We start from the raw sequence: 15,207 nt of genomic DNA, 5'->3' as shown, positions 1-15,207 counted from the left end.
GACCCAACACAGCCAAAAATAAATGAATAAATATATTAAAAAATTAAAAAATTTAAAAAAAAAGAAATAACCAGATCTACCTGTAGAAATAGATGTCCATGGTGAGAAAAGCAAGTTCCAGAAAGATATTTATAGTGTTTTCTATTTTTATAAAAATGACCCCCCCTCAGAGCTCCCTATATGTATTTGTACTGTTATGTGAACTTAAAGAATGATGTGGAGAGAGACCAGGCTATTAAAAAAAAGGAGAGGAAAACAAAAGCAAAGATGAGGGTGTAAAAAGATTGGAAGGAGAAAATTTAAAAAGGAAAAAACAATCAAAACAAAAAAGGTATGAAGTCCCTCTCCTCTCATCCTGGTTCTCACAGTCACCCCTTAGGGGCTTCTTTTATGTCTTTCCAGATACTATCTATGAATATTTAAGATAGATAGATATTGGGTTGGCCAAAAAGTTCCTTCAGTTTTTAAGTAAAAATAAAAGACACATTTTTCATTTTCACCAAGAACTTCATTGAACAACGTATTCACCCTTTTGTTCCACTACCTTCTGACATTTTTCAGGCAACTTCATAATTCCCTCTTCCCAAAATTTTTTCTATTTTTGAGCAAAGAACTGTTCCAGGTGCCTTTTACAGTCTTCCAGGGAATGGAAATGTTTTCCATTAAGAGAATTTTGGAAAGACCAAAATAAATGGAAATCCAAAGGTGTAATGTCTGGTGAATATGGCAGATGAATCAGAACTTCCAGCCAAGCTGTACAATTTTTGCCTGGTCATCAAAGAAACATGAGGTCTTGCATTACCCTGATGGAAGATTATGCATTTTCTCTTGACTGATTCCAGACACTTTTCATCAAGTGCTGCTTTCAGTTGGTCTAACTGGGAGCAGTACTTGTTGGGATTAATCGTTTGGTTTTCTGGAAGGAGCTCATCATAGAGGACTCCTTTCCAATCCCACCATATACACAACATCACCTACTTTGGTTGAAGACCGGCCTTTGGTGTGGTTGGTGGCGGTTCATTTCACTTGCCCCACTATCTCATCTATACCACATTATTGTACAGCATTCACTTTTCATCACCCATTACAATTTGTTTTAAAAATAGAAACTTCATTACATTTCAGTAGAGAATCGCGTGCGGAAATATGGTCAAGGAGGTTTTTCTCACTTAACTTATGTGGAACCCAAACTTCAAAGTGATTAACATAACCAAGCTATTGCAAATGATTTTCAACGTTTGACTTGGATATTTTGAGTATGTGGGCTATCTCCTGCACGGTATAACGTTGATTGTTCTCAATTAATGTCTCGGTTTGATCGCTATCAACTTCAACTGGTCTACCCGACCATGGAGCATCATCCAGTGAGAAATCTCCAGCATGAAACTTTGCAAACCACTTTTGACATGTTCGATCAGTCACAGAACCTTCTCCATACACTGCACAACTCTCTTTTTGCGTTTCAGTTGCATTTTTACCTTTCTTGAAATAACGAAGCATAATATGCCGAAAACGTTGCTTTTTTCTTCCATCTTCAATTTAATAATGGCTACACAAAAATTCACCAATTTTGATTTTTTTTTTAATGCACGCTGATATGACAGCTGTCACATTACAATCTAACAAAATTGTTTTGAATGAAGTTAAAGACAACTAAGTCCTACCAGAGCCATCTTATGGAAAAACCGAATGAACCTTTTGGCCAACCCGACAGATAGATAGATAGATAGGTAGATAGATAGATAGATAGATAGACAGACAGACAGACAGACAGATAGATCTCAAACATATACATTGTTGTCTGTTTTACACATATGGGATCATACTATATATACTACTGTGTAGCTTTTCTAAAATTTTATTTTTTAAAGTTTATTTCTTTGAAGTATAATCAATTTACAATGTTAGTTTCTACTGTATAGCAAAGTGATTCGGTCATATATATATTCTTTTCCATTATGGTTTATTACAGGATATTGAATATAGTTCCCTGTGCTATACAATAGGACCTTGTAGTCCATCCTATATATAATAGTTTGCATCTGCTAATCCCAAACTCCCAATCCTTCCCTCCCCCACGTCCCTCCCCCTTGGCAACCACAAGTCTGTTCTCTATGTCTGTGAGTCTGTTTCTGTTTCACAGATAAGTTCGTGTCATATTTTAGATTCCACATATAAGTGATATCATATGGTATTTGTCTCTTTCTGACTTACTTCACTTAGTATGATTATCTCTAGGTCCATCCATGTTGCTGCAAATGGCATTATTTCATTCTTTTTTTATGGCTGAGTAGTATTCCATTGTATATGTGTACCACATCTTCTTTATCCATTCATCTGTTGATGGACATTTAGGCTGCTTCTATGTCTCTGCTACTGTAAATAGCGTTACTATGAACACTGGGGTGCATGTAACTTCTTGCATTATAGTTTTCTCTGGATATACGCCCAGAAGTGGGATTGCAGGATCATATGGCAACTCTATTTTTAGCTTTTTGAGGAACCTCCATACTGTTTTCCATAGTGGCTGCATCAATTTACATTCCCACCAACAGTGTAGGAGGTTTTCCTTTTCTCCACACCCTCTCCAGTATTTGTTATTTGTAGTCTTTTTAATGCTGGCCATTCTGACTGGTGTGAGGTGGTACCTCATTATAGTTTTGATTTGCATTCCTCTAATAATTAGCGATGTTGAACATCTTTTCATGTGCCTGTTGGCCATCTGTATGTCTTTTTGGAGAAATGTCTATTTAGCTCATTTGCCCATTTTTCAATTGGGTTGTTTTTTTGTTGTTGACTTGTATGAGCTGTTTGAATATTTTGGAAATTAAGCCCTTGCGGGTTGCCTCATTTGCAAATACTTTCTCCCAGTCTGTAGGTTTGTCTTTTCATTTTGTTTATGATTTCCTTTGCTGTACAAAAGCTTGTAAGTTTGATTAGGTCCCATTTGTTTATTTTTGCTTTTATTTCTATTGCGCTGGGAGACTGACCAAAGAAAACACTGGTATGATTTATGTCAGAGAATGTTTTGCCTACGTTCTCTTGTAAGAGTATTATGGTGTCATGTCTTATATTTAAGTCTTTAAGCCCTAAAATTTAAATTTTATACGTTAGATTTTCCATATTGATACATATACACTACCTCCTTTTACACAACTGTATAATAGTCAGTGTTACTTTTATAATTACAAAAGCTAACGGATTTTTTAAAAAGCTTAAAAGTACAAGGAAGTACAAAGATATCCAACTATGAGTAACATTTATTGCTATAGACAGATTACAGACTTTTCCACAGTGGTAGAAAATTTATCATTGCTATAAGCAAAATTCATTGATATGGGAATTACTAAGGCAAAACACAAATTTCAGTGGAAGATTACTATGAGAGAGGAAAGTATAACCATACAGAATTGTAGAATAGTTTGTATTGGATGTGGAACATGCAGCAAATTTCATGAGCAAGCTAACAAAGCCAAATAACTTAAGCATTTCCACTGCATTTTAATATCTTAGTAAAATTTCTCATAGAGATTATATAGCTTTGAAAATTCAGTTTATCAACAATAGATATCGTATGTTCTGGAACTAGAGACCTGGGACAGAATGGCAGTTTCACCATTTATTGGCTATGTTACAAGTCATTTAAACTGTTTAAGCGTCAACATCTTATTTTTTGTTTGTTTGTTTTTGACCCCGCCTCGAGGCTTGCAGGATCTTAGTTCCCCAACCAGGGATTAAACCTGGGCCCTGGCAGTGAAAGCACAGAGTCCTAACCACTGGACCTCCAGGGGATTCCCTCCTCAGCTTCGAGATGACAAAAAATGTCCAGACCTCACAGAGTTGTCATGATGATTAAGTTAGATGATGCAAATGTTTACCCATATTAAGCTCTTAATAAATGGTAACTATTATTATTATTAATAATACATCTAGCACCTTGCCAAGTACTTGCACCATGCAGAAGAAATACAAGATGATTAGTGGTTGCTTAGGGTTTGGTAGGATGTAGGGATGGGGGTGATAGCTACAGAATATGAGGTTTCTTTCTTTCTTTTTTTATAATGGACTTTATGTTTTAGATCACCTTTAGGGTCAGAGCAAAACTGAGCATGAAGTACAGTGTTCCTACATATTCCCTTACCACACACACGCATAGCCTCCCTCCAACCTCCATTATTAACATTTGTTACCATCTATGAACCTACACTGACAATTCATTACCACCCGAAGTCCACAGTTTACATTTAGGGTCTCTCCTGGTGTTTTACATTCTATAGGTTTTGACAAATATGTAATGACATGTATCCACCATTACAGTATCATATGGAATATGAAGTAGTTTTATTGCCCTAAAAATCCTCTGTGCTCTACCTATTTGGTTTCTTTTTGAGGTGATGTAGATGTTTTAAAATTGACTATAGTAACGGTTGTACATATCTGTAAATATACTAAAAGCCACTGAATTGTACACTTTAAATGGGTGAATTTTATGGTATATGAACTATATCTCAATAAAGCTGCCCCCACCAAGAAACACTAAACAAGAAATTATAGTCTTACTGGGAAGATTAAAAAGAAACCTGAAAAAGATAATCACAAACAGAATGTGATTTAAGTCAGTCTCTAGTAAAAGCTTTAGTAGTTCTTAGGGTGTTGGAAATGCAAATTCTTGGACCCTATTCCAGACCTACTGAATCAGAAACTCTGAGAAGTTTATTTTTAACAAGGCCTTATGGAGATTTTGATGCTTGTTAAGGTTTGAGTACCATAGCTATAGGAGCAGTGTTTCTCAAGATTTAACGTGCATACAAATCACTTAGTGATCATATTAAAACGGAGATTTTGATTCAGTTGGCCTGGGTGGAATGTGGGATTCTGCATGTCTAACAAGCTCCCAGGTGATCCTGATGCTGCTGCTCTATGGGCCCAACCTTGAGCAGCAAAAGCTATGCAGGAACAAGAGCACAGTCACCCCTCGGGATCTGAGGGAGACTGGTTCCAGGACAGATAACAAAATCCAGGTATGCTCAAATCCCATAGATTTGATTCCACACAAATTCAACAAACTGTAGATCATAAACAAAGTGTATGTATCGAAAAAAATCCAAGTATAAGTGGACTCGCGCAGTTTAAACCCATGTTGTTCAAGGGCCAACTGTAGTAGAAACCACATCACTGTGGGCCAGTTAGATTGGGAAGCACAGAGGCCTGAAGCTCAGTGTCCCTTTAAACATTACAAGTACCAAATCAGGTGAGACTTGTGGTCTACCTGTGTTAGTATTAGATCATCTGACAAAGACTCCATGGTGGAAGGACAGGATATCTTCCTTTACATTTTTCAAGTTAGAAACATGCTTCAAGACATCTGAATTTTCCTCTGTAATCAACTGTGGTCTGGCCTTCTATGACTTTACTCAACCCTTAAAAAATATCTGTTTATATTTTCAACCAATAATGAAAATATTCTCTTAGTAAAAAGCTTAGTATCAAGAGCTTGAAGGGATTTAGGGATAACATAATCTAGTCCCTTCATTTCATAGCTCAAACAGGTCCAAAATGATCAAAATGAAGTCTCAGGGGCCAGATTAGAATTGAGCTCTCTAAAACCCAGACCAGTGGTCTTTCAGCTCTGCTATCACTTCAAGTTCCCTTATGCAGCTAGATCTGCCAGCACCTCTTAGTACCCAATCATCACTCTCCAGTTTTAATACTGGTCATATATATCTCTGCATTAGCTGTTAACTCCCTCTCTGCTGTGATCCTGGGCATGGGTCTCCTACCACCACTCAAATTCCTCTAATACCCAATTAGTTACTCCCACACCCTAAACATCCCAAACTCTAACTCCTTTCCTTATACTCTTCCAAGTACCCCCACTTCTAGGACTCTAGAGTTTCATGGAATTCCTTTCCCTATGACAAGTGCTCCTTACTGCTCAACCCAAATCCTGCCTCTTAATGGCAGTTCCTACAACCACTGGCGGTGGAATCAAGTGTTCTTCATGGCCATCAAATCATGAATCTCACACCCGTGTCTTTATATTCCACATCTTGCTTGATCCTCACACGCAAGGGAAGCAAGTTTACCAGCCCACAGTGTGAAGTAGTACTTCCTGTTTTTCTGATTCAAATTTACCTCCCATAAAACTTCATCGGATGCCTGTTGTTTGTGAACATTTCCAAATTTACTTTACCCAGATCACTTGACTTCAGTCTTATTCCATGTCATCTTCTTTTTAAATCAATGTTTAAGTCTATCTTAATGTCAGAGTTGCCTATTCTTTTGATCATTTTTCTCCTAAATAATTTTTGGTATGATAAGTGCCAAATGATTACTCAAAGTCTAAAAACACCTCAACTGTAATGGAGTACACTATACTCACATCCTTGCAAGTGTCCTATTTCCTCATTTTCCCAGACCAATCAGACCTTAAACAATGGGACATATATAAGGAGCTGTATTTCATCAGTGTACTTACACTGAGTCAGTCTTGCACTGACCTTCACGTCCCTATCTCTTGAGGCTATATCTATACTTTATACTCCAGTCTCTTGGTAGTCCCAAGCATGGGCATTTGTATTCCTGGCCTCTGTTCAAACGGCCTCCTGATGCTGACTCACCAGCCCAATATTAACCTAGGAAACAGGCCTTTCTACTCCTGTTCAAGCTAATAGCACAGTTCGATTCTTCTGTGACTTTGTTTCACAGGTTTAGTTTGCCTTCTACTCTTCTTTCTCCTTCAAAAGGTATCTACCAGCACTGGATCTACTTTCCAAATTTAAGTCTTCACACATTCCTTTTGAAAATAAAAATTATTTAGCTAAAAATTTATCTAATATACTACCCCCTACCCTGAATCCACGCCATACTTTGGGTCTGCCAGGACTCTGTATCTTGGCCCATTTTCACCTGATCACGATGGAGCTCTGACTAATACAATGCTAACTTTTACCCATGTATATATTTAATTCCCTTTAAAAGCCTTAACAGATTAGTCAAGCATGGTTCTTCTTTTTTCTTAGAGATTATGGTGGGTAATCTGGGCAACAATTTCTTACCCTTTATTATAGATCAGTGCTTCTTGAATTTAATGTTCTGTTAAAATCAGATTTTGATCCAGCAGGCCTTAGGAGGAGCCCATGATTATACATTTCTAACCAGTTTCCAAGTGATGCTCTGATGTTGGTCTGCAGAGTACATGGTTATAGACTTCATCATGAATAGCAGTGAAACTCATCAGATTTCCAGACATTACTGGGGTTCTCCTAGGAATTTTCTTAAGAGGTGAAAGTCACACTGTACCTGCAGTATGCTGGTATAGCCAACGTTCATGTATTGGCCAGCAGTTCCCCCATTTCACCCATAAGTTCACTCAAAACTCTTCAGCATTTGTATCACTGGGTCCCAGCTTCCCCACCCACCTCCACAGTCTGTCAATTAAACCTGGTTCACATTATTCGTATTGTTATCCATTAGATATACTTAATCCTTTGGTTTCAAGGGACAATGTGTGAATATGATGAACTCTCTCTCCAATTAACCCCCCCTGCAATCTTTCTTCATAAAATCTACAAATTAAACTACTCCTCTATCTTTAGATACCGAATATGAGGGCTGGGGGTTTGGGGTAAGTTTTGCTAATAAACAGAATTTATTTAAAATGAGAACTAGCAATTTAAAAAAAAAATCTTTGTTTCTAAACCAGAAGATAAAAAGTTAAAATGTAATCACTGAGTGCTAAATGCCAAAGAGTAATAGTCATCTACCCATTACCCTTATATCATAGCAATGTAGGAGATATCCTTTCCTTTACAAACATCTTTCTCTTTACACAGATTGAGTTTTAAGTCAATAGCAATACATTAAGAGTTGAAAGCAGCCTCTACAGGAAAGGCAGAATTGGGGTTATATGTCTGAATGACACATGTTCCAAAGTCAGGTCTAAATAACTTCCTGATTCACTATTCACTATTCACTATTATATTTTCTATGCCTCTTTCCTCACTAATAAGTTATATAATCAAGACAATCTATGTTCTTTCTACTCCTACTTCCAATATTCAAGGTTTATGGAAACCATGCACTGAAACTGACTAGACTCAGACCCTCAGAGATGAAGTGAAATCTTAATTACTTAATTAGTCGCTCAGTGGGAGCTAGGGCACCAAACAGGGATTTATAGAGAATCAGAGGAGTCTGTGGGACATGGGGAGAGTAGATCCCCAGGATCATTCCTTACACTTGGAGAATCTGGGGGCGTGTAACAGGCTAAGATGTACTAGGGTGGAGGGAAGAGACAAGGTAACCACTGATTCATTCAATACTCTGCAAACTATGAGGTGCTAGAGGAGACAGCAGAGAATGAGTCAGGTAGCTTCTCCGTCATGGGGCTTATATTCTATGTTACCTAGATCCAGCCTTCTCCCTTGTTTTCCTTAAGTAATCCTACTATTTAACTATTATAGAATTTATGATTTACACTAGAATTCATAAACTCAAATGCCTAAAAGGCCAGGCAGGTAAATCAGAGTTGATTTAAGACCATAGGACATGGTAACATTTGGCAAATTCTGGCCTAAAGGCAATGAAATTTTTGAAAAAAAATTTAGTATCTTGGGGTAAGAGTCCATACCTGGAGACTTTATGGTCTAGATTTCTGTAAACAGATCCAATTTCAGGTAAATTTTTAACAAAGACAAATTATTAAATATATTATAAATATGACTTCTATCTTTAAAACTTTTTTAATGAAAATAAATTCACAAATTTATCCAATCAGTCTTGTGATCTATTTTTGATCCAAAAAAAAAAAAAAACTTAGTGGTAAAGTATAAAGAAATGTCTAGAAACTCTGGGTTCTAGTCCTCTTTTTCATGACTTTCTATCTGGTCTAGGACAAATTGTAATCTTCCTGAAACTTCTCTCAGGATCATTTTGAGATTCTAAGGAGATGTATGTTTAGGTGTTGTATTTTGGGAACGAGATAACACAGCAATTAGTGACTTAAAAATTGGACAACGGGATGCAGAATCCACAGAGACAGCTCTGATTGTGAAGAATCTGACAGTTAAAGGAGGAATGTGACATAACCAGCATGTCTAAGCTTGGGCTTAGACATGTACCACAGACTAGGTGGTTTAAACAACAGAAATTTATTTTTCACAGCCTGGAGCCTAGAAGTTTCAAGGTGCCAGCATGGTCCAGTTCTGGTAAGGGCTTTCTTCCTGGCTTGTAGATGGCCACCTTTTCACTGTGTCCTCACATGGTGGGGCGGGGGGAGAGAAAGAGAGCAAGGCAATAATCCCATTGTAAGGGTCCCACCCTGATAACCTTATCTAAACCTAATTATCCTCAAAGGCCCAATCAATCTCCAAATACCATCACACTGGGAGTTAGGGCTTCAACATGAGAATTTAGAGGCACACAATTCAGTCCACAGCATTTCTCCCCTGGCTCCCAAAATTCATATCCTTCTCACATGCAAAATATTTACATTCATTCCATCCCACAGCCCTAAAAGTCTTAATTCATTCCAGCATCAACTCTAAAACGTCCAAAAGCTCATCTAAATGTCATCTAAATCTGATATGGGTGAGACGCAAGATTCTTCATGAGGTAAGATTCCTCTCCAGCTGTGAACCTGCAAACCCAGACAAGTTATGTGCTTCCAAAATATAATGGTGGGACAGGCATAGGATAGACATTCCTATTCCAAAAGAAGAAATCAGAAGGAAGAAAGGGGTGAGGGGACCCAAGGAAGTCCAAAACCTAGTAAGACATAGATCTTAAGGCTCAAGAAGTATCCTTTTTGGCTCTATGTCCCACTTTCCAGGCCCACTGGGGTGGAAGTGTCACCCCCATGGCTCTGTAGGGTAGCCTTTGGCTCTGTGGGATACCACCCCCCAAGGCTCCTGGTGGAGGCCAAAAGGCTTGTTGAAACTGAAGTTGTAGCCCTGATGATCTCTGAATCACCTTGGGGGTCATTTCTCCCTCTTCTTGAAGAATAATGCACGTTCACAGCCAAATAGCTCTATCATCCCATCCTGTCAGATCCAAAAAGTCCAACAGCCTTTCTTCATTTCATCCTGTCTCCTTCCCCCAGAGTTAAAAGTGGCAGTGCTTTTGCTCATAGAATCCCATAAGCTACTTATCAAGTGATTGTTCAGCCACACTCTTAGCGTTCTTTCCAGAACAAACTTTCTCTTTTTTTTTTTTTTTACAACATGGATAGGCTGAGAATTTTCCAAATCTTCAAATTCTGGTTCCTTTTAGCTTAACAATTCCTTCTTCAATTCCTCTCTCTCCTTTGCATTTCACTAAAAGCAGTTAGAAAGAACCAAGCTGCTCCACCAACGCTTTGCTTAGAAATCTCCTCAGCTAAATATTTGATTTCACTGCTTACAATTCTTCCTTCCACACAACATTAGAACATAGTTCAGCCAAGTTCTTTACCATTTTATGACAAGAATTGCCTTTCCTCTAGTTTCCAATAAACTGTTCCTCATTTCCATCTGCGATCTCACCAGAATCACCTTTAATGTTCATATTTCTAGCCTCTACCCATTACCCAGTTACAAAGCTGCTTCCACATGTTTAGGTATTTGTTACCACAGAACCCCACTCCCGGTACCAAAATCTTAGTCAGCTTGGGCTGCCATAAAAAAATACGATAGGGAGAGGGGGAGGGGGCAGGGAGAGCAAGCTCTCTGTCTGGTGTCTTTTCTCATAAGGGTACCAATCCCATCACAAGGGACCTACTCTCTGACCTCATCTAAACCTAATTATCAATATCTCCCAAAGGCCCCATCTCCAAATACCATCAATACTGGGGGTTAGTGCTTCAAGATATGGATTTTGGGAGGACACGATTCAGTCCATAGTACAGTAGCTCAGCATGTCTCTGATAGGTTGGGTAGCAGAACACAACTAGTTTCCCCAGGAGGCTGAGGGAGGAGGGCAGAAGAGAAGGAATTAAAGAAGACTTTGAGTTGGTGTAGTATACCAAAGGAATGCAGATTTCAGCAAGAGATTTTTCTGTTGGGGATTCTGATCACCACTTCATTTTCATAAGCTCAAGATGTGGCTATATGACACTTCAAATTCTTTGAAGTAATGAAAACATGAATACAACTTTTATAAAAACATTATGAGAAAGACTCAGGATTCTTCAGAGAACTTTGAAGCAATTTTAGAAAACAGATCCAGGCTAAATTTCACTCATTCTCTTTGAAACAGAACCCTGTGACTGGGTCCAAATAACACTAAAATAAAGGTCTAACAGTTGGGGCTAGCGGTGGGAGTCGGACTAGGGAAGGACAAGTGTGATATGGAAATATGGCAAAGCCAAGAGAGAATAAATTACCTGCCAGGCACTCTTTTCATGTCTAGACTTAAATGTTTAATGGGTTTAGAAGTCATTAAAACAGCCAGATGTGCTGTAGCTTGTGTTCAAGATACACCGTAAGGTCACTCTGATGTGATGAGGACAAACAGAGTAGGGTAGGCTACATGATGTTGAAGGGGCTTTCCAATGTTAAATACTCTGCCTCTTCTACAAGGATGTGACACTTTCTGGAGATTAAATGCTGCTTCTAGATGAGGATGATGACCCTTTTTTTTTTTTTTTAATTTTTGGCTGCGTTGGGTCTTCGTTGCTGCTCGTGGGCTTTCTTTACTTGGGGCGAGTGGGGGCTACTCTTCGTTGCGGTGTGAGGGCTTCTCATTGCAGTAGTTTCTCTTTTTGTGGAGCACGGGCTCTAGGTGCGCGGGCTTCAGTAGTTGCAGCATGCAGGCTCAGTAGTTGTGGCTCACGGGCTCTAGAGTGCAGGCTCAGTAGTTGTGGTGCACGGGCTTAGTTGCTCCACGGCATGTGGGATATTACCGGACCAGGGCTTGAACGCTTGTCCCCTGCATTGGCAGGCGGATTCTTAACCACTGCACCACCAGGGAAGCCCATGATGACCCTTTTCTAACATGACCAAGGGGAAAGAGGCTCAGTAGGGCCAGCTTCCAGAGACCAGAAAGAAGAAATGAAATGATTAAGCTGGCATCATTCATTCAAATGAACTCAGAGAGGCCACCTAGGGCTGTAAGAGTAGGGAAGAGGAGTAAACAAGGGCTTCAGGGAGAAAATGGTTAAAATTACAAAAAACTTAAAATAGTGGAGGAAAGGAACTAGGTATCTGGTAAAGAGAAGGAAAGAGAAAGCTCCTGCTGAGAAAAAGGATACCAGATTTATCTGAGTTCCTCAGAAAAGGAAAGGAATGAGAAAGAGACCCTTTCAGGAATTTAAAGGAAGAAAGAGTGGAGAAGAAAAAAATCCACTGAGAAATCACTAAGAAATAGAAAATCAATAATACTAGTTAGCACTGAAAAAGATCTTCCCAGTTTCAAAACATCTTGTCAGTGTATTCACAGTTACCCGCACAGCTCCTGGCACATAAGAGATAGCACACTAAATATTTGTGGAGTGAAAGACTGTTACTGAGTCCTCACAACAACCCTGCAAGCGGGGAATACAGAACTCAAGATTAACATGGTGAAATATGACAAAATATATATGTACAATATAAAAATAATAAAATCTAGAATATAGGAGACAGACTAGCTACAATTTAGAACACGGACAAACTTTAGACTTGTGAAGCACTTGAAATTACATGAAAATTTTGCTTCCATTTTTCTAGTGAGAGGCTTCAGAGCTTTTATTAAGAATATCAATATGAGTTTATGAGCAATTGATGTATTATTAGGTTAATTATTAACTTGTGTTGAGAAAGGACAGGTGGGAATTTATACACACATGTATATATTCTTACAATTAGCTTAAGAAGTTCAAATGAAAATGAGTGCAAAAACACTCAAAAAATTTCATACCTAGGTTATAGTTTTATGTGTATTTACATACTACCTGAATTATCTTTTGGACATGTCTGATTACAAGGTAAACAACACCTCAAAGATTCAGACCAACACTGCCACTTTGCTATTCTCTTTATATCCTACTCCTCCCCCTGACCCACCTCAAGCAATTTTTAGATACATTCTTCCTAATGCTGCCTAGCAAAGTTATGAATACAATAAAGGCACTTAACCACTTCAGGCTTTGAGTTTGGTTTCTCAATAAATGTTAAAAACACTTTCATATTGAATATATTCACTGGTAGTAATCCTTTAAACTGGAGAGTAAGCAAAATATACTCTTTCAGAGAAGTTACACATTCTAATGGAAAGAGCTAGACAGGCATACACCATACCAATTCTGTATAAAGCTCATAAAAGTTTCCAACCTGAAACTCCCTAAGTGAAATTTACAAGAAACAAAAAATGAAACACTGAACACTGGCGTCCTTACCACCCATTCACTGAAGCTTCTGCTTGGTGTTGGATTTTAAGACATTATTGCTTTTTTCTAATTACGAAAGCAAACTTGTGTACACATATTTGTTACTGTTACTTAACCGGCTCTCCTCCCCTTTAAACTAGGCAGAGAATTGAAACCCACTGAAACCCACTAAATGAATTACACTTTGGTGTGTTCTTTAAAAAATTATTTTAAATTATTACTGTTACCAGAAAGCCCCAGAATGAAATCAAATGAGCCCTAAGGCGAAGCAGAAACTACAGCGGAGGAAGAAAAAAATCTGTATGAGAGCAATTAAACTAAAGCGCAGTCCTTGAACCGCTAAACATCCAGGGATCGGGTATACGTTTTTTCCTTCTTTCGGGGTTGGGGTTGGGGGGAGTGCGGGTTAAGCAGCGGTAAGAAAGGCTGGACAATAAAATTCAGAGGTCAATTCAAAACGCCTGGAACAGTGAAAAACTATAGAGGAGAAGCACCGAAGTCCGAGTCGTATTAGGGGCTCGGCAGGTAGCTTTCTCGGGGGTAGGTACCGGGACTTCAAAGGACGGGAATGGGGGCTGGACGGAAAGGGAGTAGTGGGACAGGGAGGGGGATGAAAGCAAAAAAACCAGAGCAGGCCGCGTAGGCGCGGGAGAGGGCAGGCCGGCAGGGAGCCCGGGGTGGGGGTGACGGGGGGGGCCGGGGGGGGCGGTGGCGGCGACGGAGGGGGGGGGCCCGGCCCCGCCCCGGGGAGGCCCAAGAGCCCGCCCGTCCCCCTTACCAGAGGGAGCAGGAAGCCCCACAGCAGGGCGGCCGCGGCGGGGGTCATCGGGTGCTGCAGTCCCATCGGACTGCCTGGTGAGCGCCCCGTGGCGCGGCGCGGCGCGAGGCGCGGCGGGCTCCGGGTCCCCTCGCGGCGCTGCTTCGGTGGCTAGGCCGGACAGGGGCGGCCGGCAGGGTTAGGCTGGAGCCGCCGCAGCTGCTGGAGCCGCCACTGCAGCGCCGACTTCCTCTTCCGGCCCCGCCCGGAGGCCGCGGAAACCCCCACGGGGCACGTGGAGTCCGGGTCCGCGCGCGCCGCCCGCCGGGCTCTCTGAGGTTCCCGGCGCTGGCCGGCACCGGCAGCGGGTCTGGGCGTGTCTCTTTCCAGCTGCGTGACCTGAACTGTTCCCGGGTCCGGGCAGGCGAAGGGACTTTTTCAAGGCCTTCTTCTTCCTAGAAGAGGCGGAGCGCCTGTTCAGTTCCCCACTAACCACCCAGGTGCTCGAGCCAAAAACCTACATGCTCTGAGTCTTAATTCACCTGCTCATCAGCAGTCCTAGGCTCTCTCACACGTATGTCCCCCAAACGCCCACCTTCTCCTAAACCGCAGTGACCACCCCCAGACCACTGTTGTTTTTCTCCTCCAAACTGGTTTCCGTTTCCACTCCCCACAGCCCATTATCCACACAGCTGTCCTGGAGAGATCTTTTTGAAAGTGTAAATCAGATCATGTCACTCCCAACCACACTTAGAATAAAATCAAAGATCTACTCTGGGACTTCCCTGGTGGCCCAGTGGTTAAAAATCCACCTGCCAATTCAGGGGACAGGGGTTCGAGCCCTGGTCCCAGAAGATCCCACATGCCATGGAGCAACTAAGCCGTGTGCCACAACTACTGAAGCCCACGCGCCTAGAACCTGAGCTCTGCAACAAGAGAAGCCACCGCAATGAGAAGCCTGACACTGCAACGAAGACCCAACACAGCCATAAATAAATGAATTTATTTTTTTAAAAAACGGAAACACTCTACTCTGGAGGATAAAGTTTATATAACATGGTCCGTGCCTGCTTCTCTGACCCCATCTTCACTGTTTTCCCACGCT

The 15,207-nt window shown here is 40.5% G+C and overlaps 1 protein-coding gene across 4 annotated transcripts in view; it reads right to left on the bottom strand.

Annotated features, from left to right (window-relative positions):
* SPPL2A (signal peptide peptidase like 2A) overlaps positions 1-14,502 on the bottom strand; it is a 52,821-nt gene extending 38,319 nt beyond the window's left edge. For 2 of the 4 annotated variants that reach the window (XM_059913306.1, XM_059913309.1), the window contains exon 1: positions 14,124-14,501. In XM_059913306.1, the coding sequence (XP_059769289.1) occupies positions 14,124-14,189 (66 nt within the window). In that variant the 5' untranslated portion in view covers positions 14,190-14,501. Of the gene's footprint in view, positions 1-14,123 lie in introns of all 4 variants that reach the window. The other 2 variants (XM_059913307.1, XM_059913308.1) reach the window with 2 other exon arrangements.
* Between the last annotated feature and the right edge of the window lie 705 nt (positions 14,503-15,207).

Source organism: Balaenoptera ricei, chromosome 2 (assembly GCF_028023285.1).
Source record: "Balaenoptera ricei isolate mBalRic1 chromosome 2, mBalRic1.hap2, whole genome shotgun sequence".
Taxonomy (NCBI): Eukaryota; Metazoa; Chordata; class Mammalia; order Artiodactyla; family Balaenopteridae; genus Balaenoptera; species Balaenoptera ricei.
The sequence above is the reverse complement of the archived record's forward strand: the minus strand, read 5'-3'. Positions and strand labels throughout refer to the sequence as shown.